This window comes from Mobula hypostoma, chromosome 10 (genome assembly GCF_963921235.1).
Source record: "Mobula hypostoma chromosome 10, sMobHyp1.1, whole genome shotgun sequence".
Lineage (NCBI taxonomy): Eukaryota > Metazoa > Chordata > Chondrichthyes > Myliobatiformes > Myliobatidae > Mobula > Mobula hypostoma.
In genome coordinates this window covers 120,633,870-120,656,243 of record NC_086106.1, presented here as the reverse complement: position 1 = coordinate 120,656,243, position 22,374 = coordinate 120,633,870, and the positions used below count along the sequence as shown (strand labels likewise).

Here is a 22,374-nt window from a genome sequence, read left to right as displayed (position 1 = left end):
AATGACCAATTAGCCTACCAATATCTTTAGACTGTAGAATGAAACCAGAGCACCCAGAGGAAACACAGCTGGTCACAGGGAAAATGTTTACAAACTGCTTACAGACAGCAGTGAGAATTGAACCCAGGACACCTGTACTGTAAAGTACTGTGCTAACACTACACTCCCGTGCCACTCTGGAGGCTGTAAACTACATCAAGTACACAGGAGAGAGGTAGATCTGGGTAGAATTTGGTAGAGCTAACAACCAATCCCACAGTTTAGCAACCTTTTCTATCTTCTGGCAACACACACAAAGTGCTGGAGGAACTTAGCAGGCCAGGCAGCACCTATGGACAAGACGTTTTGGGCCAAGACCCTTAAAGAGGACAGTGAATTTTCTGTTCCAGTTTATTGCACATCATAGTATAAGCTGCTCCTGCAGAGGGTGCTCTCCTTAACCTCTGCTTCTTCAGCCCTCATTGGTATCTGGTTTTAGCAAAGTATCTTTATATTTATCACAGATATAATGTGAGTGTATAATATGCACGTGGCCAAGTGGTTAAGGTGTTCGTCTAGTGATTTGAAGGTCACTAGTTCGAGCCTTGGCTGAGGCAGCATGTTGTGTCCTTGAGCAAGGCACTTAACCACACATTGCTCTGCAATGACACCGGTGCCAAGCTGTATGGGTCCTGATGCCCTTCCCTTGGACAACATCGGTGGCGTGGAGAGGGGAGACTTGCAGCATGGGCAACTGCCGGTCTTCCATACAACCTTGCCCAGGCCTGCGCCCTGGAAACCTCCCAAGGCGCAAATCTGTGGTCTCTTGAGACTAACGGATGCCTATATAAATGTGAGTGTTACCTGTGGTAAGAGGCTGGAAAATTCACTGTGACGTGGAGTTTGAGTTTGATGGGTTCTGATGTAAAATGAGCAGAGGAAAGTTTAAAGAAGATGTGTGGGGCAAATATTTTACTCAGAGTGGTCCACACTGAGGCAGGTGCTTGCAATAGTGCTGGAGGCAAATATGATGGTGGTATTTACAAAGCTGTTAGACTCATGAATATGCATAGAATGTAGGGACATAGATTATGTACAGGCAAAAATGATTTAATTTAATGAGGCTTTATGTTTAGAACAGACATTGTGGGCTGGAGGACTTGTTCTTGTCCTATACTGTTCCATGTTCAACATTCAAGCCATGCCCAATTCTCAAGGAGCTGTTCTAGCTTCTATTCAGGTTCAGATTGAGATTTATTTGTTACATTGACATCAAAACATGCAGTGAAGTTTGAGTTACTAACCAACACACCCAAAAATGTGCTGGAAACAGCCCACATATGTCGGCATACATTCCAGTGGCAACATAGCATACCCATAATATTCAGCAGAACAGCACAGAACACAAAACACAACATACCAAGCAACAAAAATGAAACAAACCCTGTTCCTCCCTCTCTGCTATCCACCCACCCATGCACAGACATAGCCCCCCTAACCCAGGACAGGGTGTCTTTAACCTCTAGCCTTCAATGTGCTCCTGGTCCCAACTTCCGCAGTGGACTCACAGAGATTCGCCTTCAGGCCTTGACCGTTGGATCTCCAAATGACCTTTGGGCTTTGATCTGGGCCTCTGATCAAACATTGGGCTTTGATCCAGATTTCTGATCGACCATCAGGCTTTGATCTAGATATCCAATTGACCTTCCATCTTTGACCTGGACTGCCAATCAACCTTACAGCTTTGATCCGTGCCTCGCTTATCCGATTGACATTTGGGTGCTGATTTTCGGTATTGACTGAGGACTCACAGACGATGACGAATGCGGACCCTGTATGAGATCTGACTACCTGAGGTTGCACATGTTCAGTGATGTTACCTCAACAGACAGGCAACTATGTAAATACAAGTTGTTGTTGAATACCCTGAGCAAGTATTTCTGTGCAAATGCTACGAGACATCAAGTTCCAGGGGCTCTCTTGAATTCTTCCCTACTAACATTATACCATTAACTTATATCTTATTCAATTAATTGGAGTATGAGCACAAATAGCTCACCATAACTTGCCTTGTAGCGCAGAAATATGTGAGAAGAATAGAGATAAAATACAGATAGTTTGTTAATTAATAGATTAAAGTCAATTACCATGATACCATTAAAGATGTTGTGGGAACTGTTGGAATGCAATTCTTGTGTTCATACCCAAAGACATCTCAACTACTTAACCTAGACTATCAAATATGTTTCATACATGGTCACTAAAGTGTTAAGATGGTAAGACATAGGAGCAGAATTTGGCTCATCAAATCTGTTCTACCATTTGATCACAGCTGATTTATTATCCCTCTCAACCCCCATTCTCCTACGTTCTCCCCAGAACCTTTGATGCCTGTCCTAATCAAGAAGCTATCAATCTCTGCTTTAATTATACCCGATGACATGGCCTCCACAGCCATCTGTGGCAATGAATTCCACAGATTCATCCCTTTCTGGCTAAAGAAATTCCTACTCATCTCCATTCTAAAGCAACGTCCTTGTATTCTGAGGTTGTACCCCTTGGTCCTAGACTCCCGTAATATTGGAATCATTCACTCTATCTGGCCCTTTTAGTATCTGATATATTTCAATGAGATCCCCCTTCATTCTTCTAAATTCCGAGTACAGGACCAAAGAAATAAAATGCTCCTCATAAGTTACCCCTTTCATTCCCAGGATCATTCTTGTGAGCCTCCTCCATATCCTCTCCAATGCCAGCACATCCTTTCTGCTCACAATACACCACGTGCAGTCTAACCCATGCCTCATAAAGTGTCATCTTAGCATTTCCTTGCCACTGACTCAACCTACAAGTTAATCTGCAGGGAATCTTCCACGAAGACTCCCAAGTCCCTTTGCACCTCCAATTTCTGAATTTGCTCCTTTTTAAAAATAGAATACGGTTTATTCATTCTCCCTACCTTGGGGTAAAGGAAAGGCAAAAGAGATGAAAATCAAAACAAAACTGCAGATTCTGGATATTTAAAATAAAAACACGAAGGCACTGGAAACGCTCAGCGCGTCAGGCAGCTTCTGTAGAGAGAGAAACAGAGTTAAGGTCGTTCCACTGATGCTAACTTCCGTGTGTCACCAGCATTTGCTCCACAGATGCTTGCCTGACCCACTGATCAACAGGATTTATAGTGCAGGGGGAGACTGCTAGTATAAAGTGCTGAAAGGGAAGGGGGCGGTAGGGATTGGCAAGTGACAGATGGAACCAGGAGAGGTTATTAAGATGAAGGTACGATAAGATTAGCTTTATTTTTCAATTGTACAGTGAAATGTGTCATTATGCATCACATCAAATCAGCCAGAACTCTGCTGGGCAACCTGCAAGTGTCTCTGTGTTTCCAGCAAAAACATATCGTGCCCATAACCAACCGGATGTCTTTGGAATGTGGGTGGAAACTGATGCAGTCACAGAGAGAACATACAAAATCCTCACAGACAATGGTGGTACTGTAAGAGTTTTCAGCTACCACTTCGCTACCGTGCTGCGCCAAATGGTTGATGATGTTTCATTAGGAGTTGCAAGCTGAACTTCCACTCCTGTTTGGATGCTGCCCGATCTGTTGACTAACTCGGACATTTAAATGCCTTCGCTGTGATCACTGCCACTGTAAAGCATTACACTAACTGCTACACTGTGAGGTGGTTAACAGAGTACAAAGTTCAAATTTCAAAGTAAACTATTATCAAAGCACATATATGTCACCATATACAACCCCCAGATTCATTTTCTTGTCGGCATACTGAATAAATCTATAGAATAATAACCATAACAGAATGAAAGACCATGTGTACAAAGGATAACAAATAGTGCAACTACCAAAAGAAATAACTAATAATAAATAAATAAGCGATAAATATTGAGACCATGACGCAAAGAGTTGGTAGGCAGAAGTTGAGCGAATCTTGCCTAATTGCCCAGGTCTATGCCAGGTGTTTTTGTAGAACGGGAGTTAAAGGTGCAACGAGAAGAGGTTGCTATCAAATGAACTTGATGTTATGATAAATAGCTTTCAGCATCTCTGTTAGCAGAAACAGCTTGTTGCCTCGGGATTCTGATAACCAAAGACTGTAGGAAGGGTTGTTTTCTCTATCCCAGCATTATCAAGACTCTGGAGCGGGTGCAGAATGCTGCCTGGATTACAGGGCGTGTGCCTTAGGGAGGCTGGACAAACTTGGATTGTTTTCTCTGGAGTAACAGAGACTGAGATGAGATCTGTAGAGATTTATAGGATTATGAGAGGCATAGATAGAGCAAGCAGACAATATCTTTCTTTCTCAGGGTTGAAATATCTAATATCAGAGGGCATGCATTTAAGTGTGAAGGGACATAAGTTCAAAGGAGATGTGAGGGGCAAGTTTTATACACAAAGTGGTGGATGCCTGGAATGTGCTGCCTGGAATTAGATTAGATTAGATTAGATTCAACTTTATTGTCATTGTGCTGAGTACAGATACAAAGCCAATGAAATGCAGTTAGCATCTGACCAGAAATGCAAAGAATGGTGTTATTTACAAAATAACTGCGAATAAAAAGTAAGTGTTACAGCACACAAATATAAAAGTACTGAGACAGTACAATATGGGTGCAATACTGCTTAGCGCTGTGATGTGAGGTTCAGCAGGGTCACAGCCTCCAGGAAGAAGTTCTTCCTGTGCCTGCTGGTGCGGGAGCGGAGGCTCCTGTAGCACCTACTGGATGGGAGGAGAGTGAAAAGTCCATGGTTAGGGTGAGATGCATCCGTGATAATGCTTTTCGCCCTGCCCAGGCAAAGCAGAAACATTCAGGACATTTAAGAAACATTAAGATAGGAACATGAATGTGAGGAAAGTGGAAGCCTATGCACATTGTGTAGGCAGAAGGGATTAGTTTAGTTGGTCTTTTGATGACTAATTTAATTGGTTCAGCACAACATTGTGGGCTGAAGGCTTTTTCCTGTGCTGTACTGTTCTACGTTTGACTTCATGCTTGTGCTGTCTGAACAGTAACTTGTTAACATCTGCCAGGAATTCCTTTTAATTTAAATTGCTTTTCTCATGATAAATACCTAACAGACAAAAGTTAAAGGCCAAGAATGGTCTGGGGAATGTTGTTGTTCCATACAGTTTATAGTACAACCCCATTTGTATTCCTCTGGCAACAGAAGATCTGGTTCCCATTACAGCTGGTGCTGAAACGTTGTGGCCAGCTGGTGGGGCTGCATACCACGTGGCCAGCATCACAGCGCTCCGAACCCACTCCAAGCTACCGCGGTGTTGCTGAATATTCAAACACAGCGCACGCATTGTGAATGCTCGTCGCTACCCAACGTCTGGTCGTTATTTTTTTTATCCCTGAAGCGGGGACTGAGGCTGTAGGCCAGTCATGCGTTGGACCGGCTGTGCGTAACCGATAGTCACTGGATTTGGGTAGCGATGAGGTGAATGTTTGCTGTTCTACCAGTCTGTGGTGGCCAGTGCGATCATGTTTGCTGTTGTGTGCTGGGGCAGCAGGCTGAGGGTAGCAAACACCAACAGAGTCAACAAACTCATTCGTAAGGCCAGTGATGTTGTGGGGATGGAACTGGACTCTCTCACAGTGGTGTCTGAAAAGAGGATGCTGTCCAAGTTGCATGCCATCTTGGTCAATGTCTCCCATCCACTACATAATGTACTGGGTGGGCACAGGAGTACATTCAGCCAGAGATTCATTCCACCGAGATGCAGCACAGAGCGTCATAGGAAGTCATTCCTGCCTGTGGCCATCAAACTTTACAACTCCCCCCTTGGAGGGTCAGACACCCTGAGCCAATAGGGGTCCTGGACTTATTTCATAATTTACTGGCATAATTTACATATTACTATTTAACTATTTATGGTTTTATTACTATTTATTATTTATGGTGCAACTGTAACGAAAACCAATTTCCCCCGGGATCAATAAAGTATGGCTATGACTATAAATGCCAGCAGTCACATTTAACAATGCACAACGGCTCAGAGTGAACTTTTGAGATCTAACTCAAATTAGAACTGCTTCAAGAGGGCTAAGCTCAAGTGGAAATTCGATTAATTAGCAATTTTCAGAACAACCGGGTCAATGGAGAGGCTTGGTTATTTATTTATCTACTTACGTACTTAGAAATACAGCACAGTGACAGGCCCTTCCAGCCCAGTGAGCTCACACTGCACAACTACCCACATGTGATCAGTTAACCTGGGGACCCGTATGCCTTCAGAATGTGGGAGGAAACTGGAGCACCTGGAAGAAAGCCACACAGTCATGGGAAGAAGGTTACAGTCTGCCCACAGACACTGATGCAATTGAACCCAGGTCGCTGGTTGTAATAGTGTCAGGCTAACTGCCACGTATGATGCTGTTTAGCCCGAGGGTGGTAAATCCGTGGAATTCATTGTAGATGCCAAGTCATTGGGTATATTTAAAGTAGAGGCTGATAGACTCTTCATTACGAAGGATGTCCAAGGTTTTGGGGATAAGGCAGGAGAGAGAGGTTGAGAGAGAAAATAAATTCAGCAATGTTTGAATGGCAGAGCAAATTTGATGGGCTGAATGGCCTAATTCTACGCCCGTGCCTGAAGATCTTATGGTCCATAATTCAAGTTTTGATCTTTCACAGGTGAAACACAAATATCTGCTCCCTGTTCAGCTGCAAACTGACCAGCAGAGGGCTTGCTGTTCAAGCAGTATCCTTGCTGTTCCTAATAGTATGCTCTTCTGGACCGAGATCTCAGATGTTGTTCCTGGGATTTATTGGAGCCACTCTCCCAGTCCAGATGTCACAGCTCCAAGTGCTCTGATCAACACTGGGATTACTCTAGTTTTAGCCTTCCTTGCTATCTGTTCTTTCAAGTCTGGAATTTCTTCAGTTTTATATATAAAATTAAGTAATAATAATAAATAAATAAAGTATGGTATATGTATATGGAATAGATTAAAAATCATGCAAAAAACAGAAATACTATATATTAAAAAAGTGTGGTACTGTTCAAGGGTTCAATGTCCATTTAGGAATCGGATGGCAGAGGGGAAGAAGCTGTTCCTGAATCACTGAGTGTGTGCTTTCAGGCTTCTGTACCTCCTGCCTGTTGGTAGCAATGTGAAAAAGGGCATGCCCTGGGTGCTGGGGTCCTTAATAATGGATGCTGCCTTTATGAGACACCGCTCCTTGAAGATGTCCTGGGTACTTTGTAGGTTAGTATCCAAGATGGAGCCGACTAGATTTACAAACCTCTGCAGCTTCTTTCTGTCCTGTGCAGTAGCCCCCACCCCACCCATACCAGACAGTGATGCAGCCTGTCAGAATGCTCTCCACGGTACGTCTATAGAAGTTTTTGAATGTATTTGTTGACATACCAAATCTCTTCAAACTTCTAATGAAGTATAGTTGCTGTCTTGTCTTCTTTATAACTGCATCGGTATGTTGGGACCAGGTTAGGTCCTCAGAGATCTTGACACTCAGGAACTTGAAACTGCTCACTCTCTCCACTTCTGATCGGTCTATGAGGATTGGTATGTGTTCCCCCTTCATCTTACCCTTTCTGAAATCCACAATTAGCTCTTTCATCTTACTGACGTTGAGTGCCAGGTTGTTGCTGTGGCACCATTCCACTAGTTGGCATATCTCACTCCTGTACGCCCTCTTGTCATCGTCTGAGATTCTACCAACAATGGTTCTATCATCAGCAAATTTATAGATGGTATTTGAGCTACACCTAGCCACACAGTCATGTGTATATACAGAGTAGAGCAGTGGGCTAAGCACACACCCCTGAGGTGTACCAGTGTTGATCATTAGCGAGGAGGAGATGTTATCACTCATCCACACAGATTGTGGTCTTCCAGTTAGCAAGTCAAGGATCTAATTGCAGAGGGAGGTACAGAGACACAGATTCTGCAACAACTTCTCAATCAGGATTGTGGGAATGATGGTGTTAAATGCTGAGCTATAGGCGATGAACAGCATCCTGACATAGGTGTTTGTATTTTCCAGCTGGTCTAAAGCCGTGTGAGGAGACATTGAGATTACATCTGCCGTTGATCTATTGTGGCAATAGGCAAATTGCAATGGGTCTAGGTCCTTGCTGAGGCAGGAGTTCAGGCTAGTCATGTCCAACCTCTCAAAGCATTTCACCACTGTAGATGTGAGTGTTGCCGGGCGAAAGTCATTAAGGCAGCTCACATTATTCTTCTTAGGCACTGGTATAATTGTTGCCTTTTTGAAGCAAGTGGAAACTACTGCACATAGCAATGAGAGGTTGAAAACGTCCTTGAATCCTCCCACTAGTTGGTTGGCACAGGTTTTCAGAGCCTTACCAGGTACCCCATCGGGACCTTCTGCCTTGTGAGCATTTGCTCTCTTTTAAGACCGCCCAACATCAGCCGCTGAGACAGAGATCACAGGATCATCGGGTGCAGCAGGGATCTTCACAGCTGTAGTTATATTCTCCCTTTCAAGGCGGGCATAGAAGGCATTGAGGTTATCTGGTAGTGAAGCATCGCTGCTGTTCATGCTATTGGGTTTCGCTTTGTAGGAAGTAATGTCTTGCGGACCCTGCCAGAGTTGTCGTACATCTGATGTCACCTCCAGCGTCATTCGAAATTGTCTCTTTGCCCTTAAAGTACTTCAACTTCAACTTACTGCTTGCAATTTACAAATTACATTATTTACATTTAGAACTGAAGATTGAGGGAAAAATACACATACACACCACCCATAAGGGGTGAGAAAAAAATATATATTTTTTATATGTGCCTAAGACTTTTGCACAGTACTTACTGTTCATTCACTATGTGCAGTGTCGCATGATGTGGGTGATCATAGTCTTTGACCATGACAATTGCAAATTTTTCTACAGAAGTGGTTTGCCATTGCCTTCTGCTGGGCAGTGTCTTTACAAGACGGGTGACCCCCGCCGTTATTAATACTCTTCAGAGATTGTCTGCCTGGCGTCAGTGGTCATATAGCCAGGACTTGTGATATGCTCCAGGGCTCGTAGGACTATCCACCACCTGCTCCCATGGCTTCATGTGACTCTGATCGGGAAGGGGGTGCTAAGCAGGTGCTACGCTTTGCCCAAGGGTGACCTGCAGGCTGGCAGAGGGAAGGATCGAGTTACACCTCCTTTGGCAGAGACGTACCTCCGTCCCACCCCTCACTTTCTCTCTTATGTAAATATTTAAGTACAAGAATTCCCAAGTCCCTTTGCACATCTGATTTCTGAATTTGCTCCCCATTTATTATTATCTGAATGCATGCCTTCAAAATGCCTTAGATCTCTTCACTGTGTTAAAACTGCCATATAAATGTCAGTTGGTGTTGTTGAATACCCTGAGCAAGCACGTTGTGACACTGCCCCAGGATAATCAGTTCCGCTTCCCTGACTGAAGCGCCCCCACCCCCCATTAGTCTGTACCTCATTGTTTGTTTGTAACATTGACGGTATTATTAAAAGATTGTGGTGAATTTTCTGGGTGCTACATTTTGCATGTAAATGAACGCCATTCCTCCAGAGCACCCTTGGCTGGACAATGAAGCCACCAACAGAACATTTTTATATTGTAAAAATAAGGACCATGACTGAGGCATGTTAGATCGTGAGGGACATAAACAAGGTGAAAACGTCTAGACTTTTCCCCAGATAAAGGGTGCACAAAAGAAATTCCTTATTGGTATCCATTGGCAGGACTGAATTACAAACCTAAAGATCCTCGACAGGGCAGGGTCATGATTGTAAAAGCACAGCTATGGTGGACAGGGCAAGCCATGTCATACCTGTGAAGGATTCCCGAATCCCCAAGCAGCTTTTGCTGGGCAAGAGGAATCGAGGTAGGCCCCAGAAGAGGTTCAAAGATTGTGTGAAAACTAACGTTTCCCATGCTGGGATTGTACCCAAATGGCTGGAACAGAGGGTGTAAGACCAGAGTGGCTGGTGAGCATTGGTTAGAACCGCTGACAACAACCTGGAGGAGAGACACCGAGCAGTACTTATCGCTGCTCGACAAAGAAGGAAAGGAAAGGACGTGTTGTCTTGGAGAGAGTCCAGAGGAGGATCACAAGGATGATTCTGGGAATGAAGGGGTTAACATGTGAGGAGCATTTGGCAGCTTTGGGCCCGTACTCACTAGAATTTAGAAGAATGCATGGGGATCTCGTTGAAACCTACTGAATGTTGAAAGGACTACATAGGGTGGATGTGGAGAGAATGTTTCCTATATTAGGGGAGTCTGCCACAGATATATAACACAGATTTTGCAGTGGACTCAGGGGAGGGGCAAATATCACTGGTACAGCATCAAGCAACACACATCAGGTGAACGCAGCAGGCCAGGCAGCATCACCAGAAATTTTGCATTCACCAGCAATTTTGATGTGTGTTGCCTGATGCTGTACCAGTGATATTTGCCCCTCCCCTGAGTCCACTGCAAAATCTGTGTTATATATCTGTGGCAGACTCCCCTAATATAGGAAACATTCTCTCCACATCCACTCTATTCATCCCTTTCAAAATCCGATAGGTTGCAATCAGATCTCCCCTCATCACGAACAATGATGAGATGGCCTACAGACAGGATATGGAAGAGCTTGAGGCTTGGTACCAGACAAATAACTCCTTCCTCAATGTCAACAAGACTAAGGAGATGGTTATCGACTTCAGGAGAACTCGTACCATGCACAACCTTCTACATCAGCAGTGATAACTCTGAGCAGTTTCAGACTCCTGGGAGAGTCACATCATACACAACCTCTTGTAGTCCCAGAACACATTCTACATAATCAGGAAAGCTCACCAACATCTCTACTTTCTGAAGAGGCTGAAGAGAGCTGAACTTTGCACATCTATACTCATGTCATTCTACAATAGAGAACATTCTAACATACTGCATCACTGCATGGTACAGAAATTGTACTGCGACAGATGGGGAGTTTCTACCATGAGTTGTCAAAGTTACTCAATGCATCACTAGCACCAACCTACCTGCCATCAAGTACATATATACAGAAAGGTGCTAGAAACATCATGTGGAATCCCACACACTCTGCTTATGAGCTGTTTGTCCCACTTCCATCAGGGAGAAAGCTATGTAGCATCAACACCAGAACCACCAGTCTCAAAAACAGTTACTTTCCCCAAGCAGTAAGGCTGATCAACTCCTCCACCCACTAACCCTCCCTTCCACACCTTCAACCACCACTATTTTATCATTTCCTGTCAGACACTCCTGTGCCTAGCATCACTTTATGGACATACAATCAATCTATGTATATAGGCTATCTTATGTATTCATGTTTATTGTCTTTTATTATATTGTGTTTTTTATCTTATTGTATTTTTTCTGTTATAGCAGATCCAGAGTAACAATTATTTTGTTTTCTTTTACACTTGTGTGCTGGAAATGACATTAAACAATCTTGTCATTCTTCTAAACTCCAGCGAATACAGGCCCAGCACCATTAAGCTCTCCTCATACATTAACCCTTTCATTCCTGAGTAATTTTCATAAACAGATATTGGAAGTATTCAACAGGTCAGCCAGGATCAGTGCTCACTCTGTTTCTTCTCCCCTTTGATGCTCCCTGACCTGCTACTTCCAGCATTTCCTAATTTTATTTCGGATATCCTGCACCTACAGTTTTTCAAAGTTCAAAGTAAATTTATTATCATTGTACTTATATGTCATCATATACATGTCATTCCTTGCAGGCATTCACAGTAGAACAAAGAAATACTTAAGAATCAGTGAAAAACTACACACAAAACAAAGACAAGCAACCAATTTGCAAAAAAAAAAGAAACCCCCACTAATAATAAATAATATTGAGAACATGAGTTGTAGAGTCCTTGAAAGTGAATCCGTAGGTTGTGGAACCAGTTCTGAGCTGAGGTTATTTCTGCTGGTTCAGGAGGCTGATGGTTGTAGGGAACCTGGTGGTGTGGGACCTAAGGCTCCTGTACCTTCTGTCTGATGGTAGTAGTGAGAAGAGAGCATGGACTGGATGGTGGAGGTACTTGATGTTGGACTCTGCATTCCTGCGCAGCGTTCCTTGTAGATGCGCTCAATGGTAGTTCAGGCTTTGTGGTGTACTGGGCCGTGTCCACCACTTTTTGTTGGCTTTTCCATTGGTGTTTCCATACCAAGCCGTGGTGCAACTGGTTAGGGCACTCTCAACTGTACATCTATACAAGTTTGTCAAGGTTTTAGGTAAAATGGCCAATCTGTGCAAGTTTCTAAGAAAGTAGAGGCACTGCTGTGTCTTCCTTGTAATGGCAGTTACATGATGGTCCCAGGACAGATCGTTTGACATGATCACACCCAGGAATTTAAGGTTACCAATGCTCTCCACCTCTGATCTCCTAATGAGGACTGGCTCATCGACCTCCAGCTTCTTCCGGTAATCAATAAACAACTCTTTGGTTTTGCTGATATCAATCTCACTCTTATTCATCACCTCCTTTGATTCTGCCAACATCATTGGTGTCAACATCAGCAAACTTAAATATGGCACTGGAGCTGTAGTCAGCCTCGTAGTCATAATTCTAAAGTGATTAGAGCAGGAGGGCTGAGCACACAACCTTGTGGTGCATCTGTGCTAAGGGTGACTGATGTTTTGCCCTTTAGCGGTGAATATCGGACTGACTCATACCTCGATGCCCACTGGCACAGTGTGGAGCAGTTTTTGCTGTGAGTGCTCATCATGATGCTGTTCACCCCGCAGGGAAGAAGAACAAGCTGAGAGTTTATTACCTGTCGTGGCTGAGAAACAAGATACTGCGCAATGACCCAGAAGTGGAGAAGAAACAAGGCTGGGTGCCGGTTGGTGATCTGGAAGGCTGTGTCCACTACAAAGTTGGTACGTGTTGATTGTCTGGGGGACGGGCTGTTTACTACTCCTTGCCTTTGCATTGGGTTGTTGCTTCTGTTTTAAAGAATGATTTTTGTGCTGCTCAGCTGACATTCAGAAATGTTGGCACAAGGTTCAATCCCCTTCCTTGTTCCATCCAACTACCATACCCACAGGCTTTCTCCGGCCCCTCCATTAACTATGTTTGGTTCCACCTAAGATACACCTGTCCCCAAATGGTTTCCATGATCCTATTATCGTCTTTTCACCCTCCAGCAGCCAACTCCAACCTTCACAGTTTCCTTCCCCATCTATCTTCATCTCTGCAAGCAGCAGGTTCCATGCACGAATCATATTGTGTAAAAAAATTACCTCTGACTGCTCCCCCCCCCATATTTTATGCTAATCATTTTATATCCTCTCATATTGGCCACTTCTGCCCTGGGAAAAGGCGCTGGCTGTTTCTATCAAGTCACCTCTCATCCTCCTTCACTCCAAAGAGGAAAAACCCTCGCTCACCCAAACTTTCCTCCGAAGACATGCTCTCTAATCCAGGCGGAATCCCGATAAATCTCCTCTGAACCTTTCCTAACGGTTCCACATCCTTCCTACCACATTTGCCTCCACTACCACTCCTGGCAGCACATTCCAGATGCCCACTGTCCTGTGTAAAAGAAAAAAAATTGCCACAAACACCAGAAGGTTGTGCCAAGACGAAGGCATCCTCAGGGTGGAGGAGCAACCCGTATATTCCATCTGGGTACCCTGCAACTGGATGGCATGAATCTCGATTTCTCCTTCCGGTGAACAAATCTCCCCCCCCACCCCCATTTCCTCTTTTCCCCACTCTGGCCATTTACTTCTTCTCATCTGCCGATTGTTATTTCCCCCTAGATCCCCTCCTCCCTCCCTTTCTCCCACCTGGTCTCACCTATCACCTTCCAGCTTGCCTCTTTCCCCTCCCCCAACCTTTTTATTCAGGCATGTTCCCCCTTCCTTTCCCGACTGGTCACTCTTTTCCAAAGATGGTGCCTGACCTGCTGTTCCTCCAGTATTTAGTGTGTGTTACCACAAATGTCTCCTTTGAACTTACAACCTTCCCCCCCACTCCCGTAAACACATGCCTTCTACTATTAAATATTTCAACCTTAAGAAAAAAGATTCTGGCTATCCACCCTATCTATGCCTCTCGTAATCTTATATAAACTTCTATCGAGTCTCCCCATAGCCACTGCCTTTCCAAAAGCAATTTGGAATTCTTCCACCCCTGATGTCGAACATAATTTATAAACCAAAGGAATTATATTTTACAACTGTGTTTTATTGAAGTAAAATTATCCAAAAGGATTCTCATTTCCAGTCCAAGATTATAACGAGAAGGAGCATTTGGCTGCAAAGTGTCCCTGGTATTCATTTTCATCCAGTCAAACAGATTTGGCTCATGTATTTCATGACAGAAACCCTGAGTAGTCCTCGTTCTTTTTTAATTGCTCTAGTATGCATGTGGAGATGATAGGAGAGTGTTGGCAGGCTCCAAATGCGCAAAACCAGCCTCACTGACAACCAGCAGGAACTACAGAATTTCCACGCTGTCTCTCTGCTTCACTTTTTAACTCGCATGTGAATCCACGTTTCCAAGTATGATCTTCTTCCATGGTTCTGTAGCATTAGTACGCCACTATTACAGCTCGGGCGTTCCAGAGTTCAGAGTTCAAGTCCGGCCCCAGTCTATAAGGAGTCTCTGTCTGTCCTTCCCTTGGGATGCATGAGTTTCCTCTGAGCCCTCCAGCTTCCTCCTACGGTACAAAGACATACTAGTAAGGTTATTGTCCCACGATTCAGTTAGGGTTAACTGGGTTTGTCAGAGGTGGCGGTGTGACATGGCTTGAAGGGCCAACTCCACACTGTATCGCTAAATAAATAAAAAATATATATTGAATACTTTAACCCATCCTATAATGTTATTTTCTTTCAACAGTTGCATTAAGCTACTGTTGTCAGCTAGGTATAATGATACTGTGATATATTCTTTCTGTTAAGTATGGATGAGGCCTGCACATTTTGGCCTTCCTCATAATACCCAGTTCTCCATTGAAAATTGCGTTTAGATCTGTTTCTCCAACTCAGACAATACTTTCCGGATCATGATAAACCAGCGGTCTTTAAAGAAAACTCATCTGTATCCTTCCGCATCATTGTGTGATATGGAAGCTGCAAGATGCCGCAGAGGACAGTAAAAACAACTGAGAGAATCGTTGGGGTCTCCCTCCCCTCAATTTGTGACATTTACAGGGAGTATTGCAGAAAAAGGGCCCAAAGCACTGTTGAGGACCTCCACCACCCATCCCACAATCTCTTTGACCCACTGCTGTCAGGAAGGAGGTACAGAAGCATCAGGACTAGGACTGCCAGACTGGGTAACAGCTTCTTCCCCCCAGGCTGTGAGACTAATGAATACCCTGCCACTACTGAGGTCTCATCACTAGGACAGTGAGCTGTTTACCTTTTACCTGTGCTGCGCTTTACTACATGAACTTTGAATTATGTTTTACTAATTTATTTATAATATAATATTCTGATTTATGTTCCGTGTCTTATATATGTTGTCTGGGTGCTCCGTAGTCTGAAGGAAAGTTGCTTCATTTGATTGTATATATCTACAGTCAGGTGACAATACACTTGAACTTGAAATCTGGCCATCCTGCAAGCAAAAGTATTCTTTGTAAGCTCTCCATGATTCTGAGCTACCTTTGTTAAGGAATGCATGGAAATACATTCTCTCCTTTTGTACTTCCTACATTCTATACCCTTCATTTGCTGTTTTTATCTCACTATAGGGAAGAGTCCATGTGGGGGAGTGGTTCGGGCTGGTTTCAGTTGGTTCTGCCGAATCCAATCAATCCACACATGGACCATAACCCTCCATGCCCTTCGCATCCATGAACTTATCCAAATTTCTCTGAAATGTTGAAATCAAACTCACATCCACCACTTCCTCTGGCAGCTCATTCCACACTCTCACCAACTTCTGAGTGAAGAAGTTCTCCTTCATGTTCCCCTAAAACATTTCACCTTTAACCCTCAACCTATGACCTCTAGTTCTAGTCTCACCCAACCTCAGTGGAAAAAGCCTGCTTGCATTTGCCCTATCTATACACCTTATAATTATATACACCTCTACTAAATCTCCCCTCGTTCTCCTACACTCCAGGGAATAAAGTCCAAATCTTTGCCTATAACTCAGGTCCTCAAGTCCTGGCAACACCCTCTTTCAATCTAGTTTATATCTTTCCCATTGGCAGTTGACTCGAACTGCTCAAATACTCCAAATTAGACCTCACCAACATCTTATACAACTTCAGCATAACATCCCAATTCCTGCAGTTTATAACAGTCATGTGCAGAGCAGTTGTCATAGCACGATAATAAGCATCCACGTAGATTGCTTTCTATGGTGCATCAGTAAAAATCAGTAAGGATTGACAAGGACATGCCAAATTTCTTCAGCCCCCCTGAGGAATTGCTGCCTCACATTTAGCAAATGGAGTGAGATGAAGGATGTGACATCACCGTGTCACAAAACATGGAGACAGGCCCTTCAATCCACTACATCTGTACTATTAAAGTGCCCACATCGATCCCATTTTACTCTTGTCAGCTTCCTACCCACTCTTCCCAGATGCAGCAGTCATCTGCAAATTAGGGGAAATTTCCGCTGGGGCAGCATCCAGGCTGAAGGTGGCGCTGCTCCCCCTAGTGTTCACTCAGCAGAAGACAAGCTCTACTGTGGTCAGCTGCAGATTTCTGCAGGATTCGTGTCTCAAGTCTGGATTTTTTTGTTACTTTTTGGCTATATCCTACTGATACCTTTATAGGCTTGCTATCTTGTACGAGCTTTGTGTGCTTTATGCTGTGTGACTGTCGGTACTATGTTTTGACGCTGGAGTAACAATGTCTCGTTTGGCTGTATTCATGGGTATTCATGTATTGTTGAATGACAATTAAACTTGAAATGGATTCAATTCAGTTTACAGTACCAACTAACCTACCTGGATATATTTACCTGGCTATATAACCTGGGGAGATTTAAAGCAGTCATTGATCGGTTCATGATTAATGAAGGTGTCAAAGGTTATGGGGAGAAAGCAGGAGAATAGGTTTGAGCAGGATAATAAGTAAGCCTTGATGGAATGGCCCAGCAGCCTCGAAGGGCCAAATGGCCTAAGTCTGCATCTATGTCTTATCGCCTAATGGTCTTATGATCTCGTCTCCCTAATTTATGACATTATGTACTTTGGATGTTTCTTGATAGCCACCAGAGTGAACCTACATAGAACATAGAATAGCATAGAACAGATGCTTCAGCCCAAAGTATCTGTGGATCACAAGATGCCAAATTAAACTAAATCATTTCTGCCTGCTTATGATCCATATCCATATCCATATCCATTCATATTCACGAAAGCCTTTTAAACACCACTAGCATTTCTGCCTTCACCACTATCCCTGGCAATACGTTCCACTCTGTGTAAAAGGAACATCTCCTTTGAAATTTTTGCCTCTCATATTCAGTGCACATCCTCTATTATTTCATAAACACAAGCGATTCTGCAGATGCTGGAAATCCAAAGCAACACACTCAAAATGCTGAAGGAACTCAGCAGATCAGAGAGCATCTAAGGAAGTGAATAAGAAATCTACATTTTGAGCAGAGACACTTCTTCAGGACTGGAAAGAAATGGGGAGGACACCAGAATAAAAGGGTGGGAGGAGGGGAATGAGAATAGCTAGAAGGTGATAGGTGAAGCCAGGTGGGTTGGAAAGATGAAGGGCTGGAGAAGAGGGAATCTGATAGGAGAGAGAAGTGGACTATAAGAGAAAGAGAAGGAAGGGGGGGGGACCAGGGGGAGGAGATAGGCAGGTGGAAAGAGGTAAGAAACCAGTGTGGGGAATAGAAGGAGAAGAAAGGGGAGACAGAATTTTTTTTAACCAGAAGGAGAAATTGATATTCATGTCATCAGGTGGGGGGCTACCCAAACGGAATATAAGGTGTTGCTCCTCCACCCTGAGAGTGGCCTCATCTTGTGCCATAAATCCTCAATCATTTGGTACTTCTACCCTGTGAAAAGCATTCTAACTCTATTCTCCACCCGAGTTACAGGGAAAGGTTGAATAGGTTCGGACTTTATTTCCTGGAGTATAGGAGAATGAGGGGAAATTTGATGGAGGTATACAAAATCATAGGTATAGAGTACTGAGGTGCAAAGGAGGTGTAAGGCACTCCTTCCCTTGGGCAAGGTGTAGCACCTGCCTAGCCTCCCCCCAAGCATGGTCACGTGAAGCCATGGGAGCAGTTGGCGGATGGTTGTACGAGCAGTTGGTGCATATCACAAGTCCTTGTTATGCAACCACTGACACCAGGCAGACACCAGGCTGAAGGTTATTGATAATAACTGGGGTCACCCATCTTGTAAAGACATTGCCCAGAAGAAAGCAATGGCAAACTGCTTCTGTATAAAAACTTGGCAAAAACAGTCCCAGTCATGGAAAGACCATGATTGCCTATGTCACCTGACATAGCACATAATGAACAAATGAAACAAAATTATGATGGGTATAGACAGGGTAAATGCTAGCAGGCATTTTCCCTTGAGGTTGGGGAAGATTAGTACTAGAGGTCATAGGTTAAGAGTGAAAGGTGAAACATATAAAGGAAACCTGAGGGAGAACTCAGATGAATCAATGGGAGTGTGGAACAAGCTGCCTACAGACGTAGTGGACGTGGGTACAGTTCTATCATTTATGAGAAGTTTGGCAAAGTACGTGGAAGTGGGGGAAATGGGCAGGTTTCTGTATTCTAGTGGTCTATGACCCCATAACTCTAAACACATGATAGAACCAATTCAGTCACTCTAGTGTAAAGCCAATTCTCAGACTAATTACTGATTATTAAAACATTTCTAATTATCACTAATTAATGTGTGACCCAATTGTATCATGTATTTTAATATATCAATACCAAAATGATTGGAACATTAATTCCTTTTGTTTACAGTTAAATATGAAAGGATTAAATTCCTAGTGATTGCTCTGAAGAATTCGGTTGAAGTCTATGCATGGGCTCCAAAACCGTATCACAAATTCATGGCATTTAAGGTAAGCTAATTCACAGGGAAGCTAATTGTGAAATATTGACCAATGTGATGATTATCAGTGGTTTGATTCAAATTCCAAGGCAACACACACAAAATGCTGGGAAGCTCAACAGGTCACACAGCATCAATGAAAATTAATAAGCATTCATTGGGCTGAGACCCTTCTTCAGGACTGGAAAGGAAGGGGGAGGAAGCCAGAATAGAAAAGTGGGGTGGGGAAGGAGGATACTAGAAGGTGACAGGTGAAGCCAGGTGGGTAGGGAAGGTGATGTCATTTCCAGTACATAAGTGTGAAGGAGAATAAAAGTAATTGTTACCCTGGACCTGATGCAGCACCAAAAAAAAAACAATAATGATAAAAAAAAAGCACAATAACTATAAATACGTAAATTATCTTATATACATAGATTGAATTTACCTCCATAAAGTGGCGCTAGGCACTGTACTATCTGTACATAAGGTGACTAACAGGAAATAATAAAAGTTGTGAAGATGTGAGTTAGTGGGTGGAGGTGCTGATCAGCATTGCTGCTTGGGGAAAGTAACTGTTTTTGAGTCTGGTGGTCCTGGCTATGTAGCCTCCATCCTGGTGCCACAGTGCAGTTTCCCTACCAAGCAGTGAGGCAATTTATTAGGATGCTCTCTCTTGCATATCTGTCGATTGACATAAGCATAGATGTATATAAGTCCAGATCTCTTCAGCCTCTTCAGAACGTAGGGGTATTGGTGAGCTTTCCTGATTGTGTAGCATGTGTTCTGTGACCATGAGAGGTTGTGTGACAAACTCCCAGGAGTTTGAAACTGTTCATAGTTTCCACTGCTGTGCTGCTGATGTAGAGATGTGTGAATGATGTGAGTTCTTCTGAAATCAGTAACCACTTCCTTTGTCTTTTTTTTTGAGGAAAAGGTTATTTGCCTGGTACCAGACCTCAAACTCTTCCAGCTCATTGCTGTAGGCCACCTCATTGCTGTTGGTGTTGAGCCCCATGACGGTCATGACATCGGCGAATTTGACAATGTGATCAGTTGATTTAGATACATTAGGTATTATACTAATCCTTGGAAATATTAGTTCATGTTCGCAATTTACCAGGCTCACATCATTAGAACAGAGGTGGATACAGCAGGTCAGAGGCCCAAAAATCCTGGTTACTCACATGAAGAAGCATTAAAACAGCTCTTGGTGTAGTCATCTGCTTTGTCTTGCACTAGACAGGCAGCAGTAGCAAGGAATTTGTAAGAGTTAGTAGCAGATCAGCCGGCATACCTGCCGTTTCTTTGGCATTTTTGTCTGTTTTACGAGGCCGAGTTGCTAGCTCGACATTCAACCCTCACAGATGGAAAATATGCAAGGCGCTGGTCGGATTCAAACCTGGGAACACTCACTTCGAAGTCTGGCGCTGATGACACAACACCACCGGCTGGTCATGTGATAGCAACTCAATACATAAAAGCATGCAGACATGGTCAAGAGGTTCAGTTCTTATTCAAACCGAACAGCAGAATGGGAAAGAAATGTGATCTAAATGACTTTGACCATGGAATGTTTGTTGGTACAAGGCGGGGTGGTTGGAGTATCTCAGAAACTGCTGATCTCCTGAGACTTTCACACACAACATTCTCTAGAGTTTACAGAGAGTGGTATGAAAGACAAAAAAAAACAACATCCAGTGTGTGGCAGTTCTGTGTGTAAAAATACCGTCAATGAGAGAGGTCAGAGGAGAATGGACGGACTGGTTCAAGCTGACAGGAAGGTGACAGTAACACAAACAACCATGTGTTATAAAGGTGGTGTGCAGAAGAGTGTCTCTGAATACACAACACATCAAACCTTGAAGTGGATGGGCTACAACAGCAGAAGACCATGAACATACGTTCAGTGGCCACTTTATCAGGTATATTAGGTACTTAACATAGTGGCAACTGAGCACAGGTTACTAGTGTACACGTCCACAGTGACTTGGAAATAAGGTGTACTGGTAATAATGACAAACACGAGTACACCATGTCAGCTTTCAGTTGGTGCCTTAAATTTTCTCTCTTCTTTCCTCTTTTTCTTAGCTATTTGTGCATCATGCAAAGAAGACCTCTTGTGACCTTAGTAACTGAACAAAGATGGATGAAAAAATGTTCAAGGTTTATTTTAATAGTAATAGTAAGCCACATAATTGAATTTCTTAATGTAATCCATCTCAGATCATATATTCGTGACCTACTTATTCAGCACACGCTTGGGTCTCTCGGTGTTAACTCCCAAGGATTGTGGAATATATTGCTTTAGAAATGTTCCAATTTCTGACTCTATTAATTGCCTGCCTTATTTAGGTTGACAGAGTTGAGAAGTGGAACAGGTCATGAGGACAAGAGACACGTTGAAGTCTTTCAGACAATAACTGTTTGATGGTTTGAAAGAATTAAATGCAGCACTCACAATAAAGCTGATTTCAAAGTTCAAAGTAAATTTATTATCAAAGTACATATATGTCACTCTATACAACCTTGGGATTCATTTTCCTGTGGGTATTCATAGTAAATACCAAGAAACAAAATACTAATAATTAATTAATTACTTAATTAATATCAAGAACATGAGATGAAAAGTCCTTGAAAGTGAGTCCATAGGTTGTGGGAACAGTTCAGTGTTGGGGTAAGTGGAGTTGACTGAAGTTATCCCCTCTGGTTCATGAGCCTGATGGCTGAGGGATAATACTTATTCCTGAACCTGGTGGTGTGGGTCCTAATGTTCCTGTACCTCCTTCCTAATGGCAGCATCAAGAAGAGAGCATGGCATGGATGGTGGGAGTCAATGATGATGGATGCTGCTTTCCTGAGAGAAAACCTTACCAAGTGGTTCAGTATTACGGTGGAGTAAAGGGAACTACAGAGTCATGAGGGAGGACTAGCCAAAGTTGATCTGAAGCGGCCATGAGCAGGGATGATGGCAGAATAGCAAGGGTTGGAGTTCCTGGGGAAGATTTGAATAACACAGGATAGATATATCACAAAGATGAAGACGTATTCTAAAAGAGAGGGCAGATAGAGAATTGGGAATCTTTCAAAAATCAACAGATGGCAACTAAAAAAGGCACAAGGAGACAAAAGATGAAATATGAAGTTAAGCTATCCAATAATATAAAAGAGGATACAGAATCTTTTCAAATATATAAAGAGTAAAAAAGAGATGAAAGTGGATATTGGACTGCTCAAAAAAGATGCTGGAAAGGTAGTAATGGGGGACAAAGAAATGGTAGATGAACTTAAGCATTTTGTGTCATCTTCACTGTGGAAGACAATAGCGGAATGGCAGTAATGCAGCAGTGTCAGGGTGCAGAAATGATCCTCTCCAGCATC

General features: G+C 43.2%; 1 protein-coding gene across 4 annotated transcripts in view; it reads left to right on the top strand.

Annotated features, from left to right (window-relative positions):
- si:zfos-2326c3.2 (mitogen-activated protein kinase kinase kinase kinase 4) overlaps positions 1 to 22,374 on the top strand; it is a 349,204-nt gene that overhangs the window by 268,794 nt on the left and 58,036 nt on the right. For all 4 annotated transcript variants that reach the window (XM_063061134.1, XM_063061135.1, XM_063061138.1 and 1 more), the window contains 2 exons: positions 12,743 to 12,877; positions 18,924 to 19,024. In XM_063061134.1, coding sequence (XP_062917204.1) covers positions 12,743 to 12,877; positions 18,924 to 19,024 — 236 coding nt within the window. The remainder of the gene's footprint in view (positions 1 to 12,742; positions 12,878 to 18,923; positions 19,025 to 22,374) is intronic.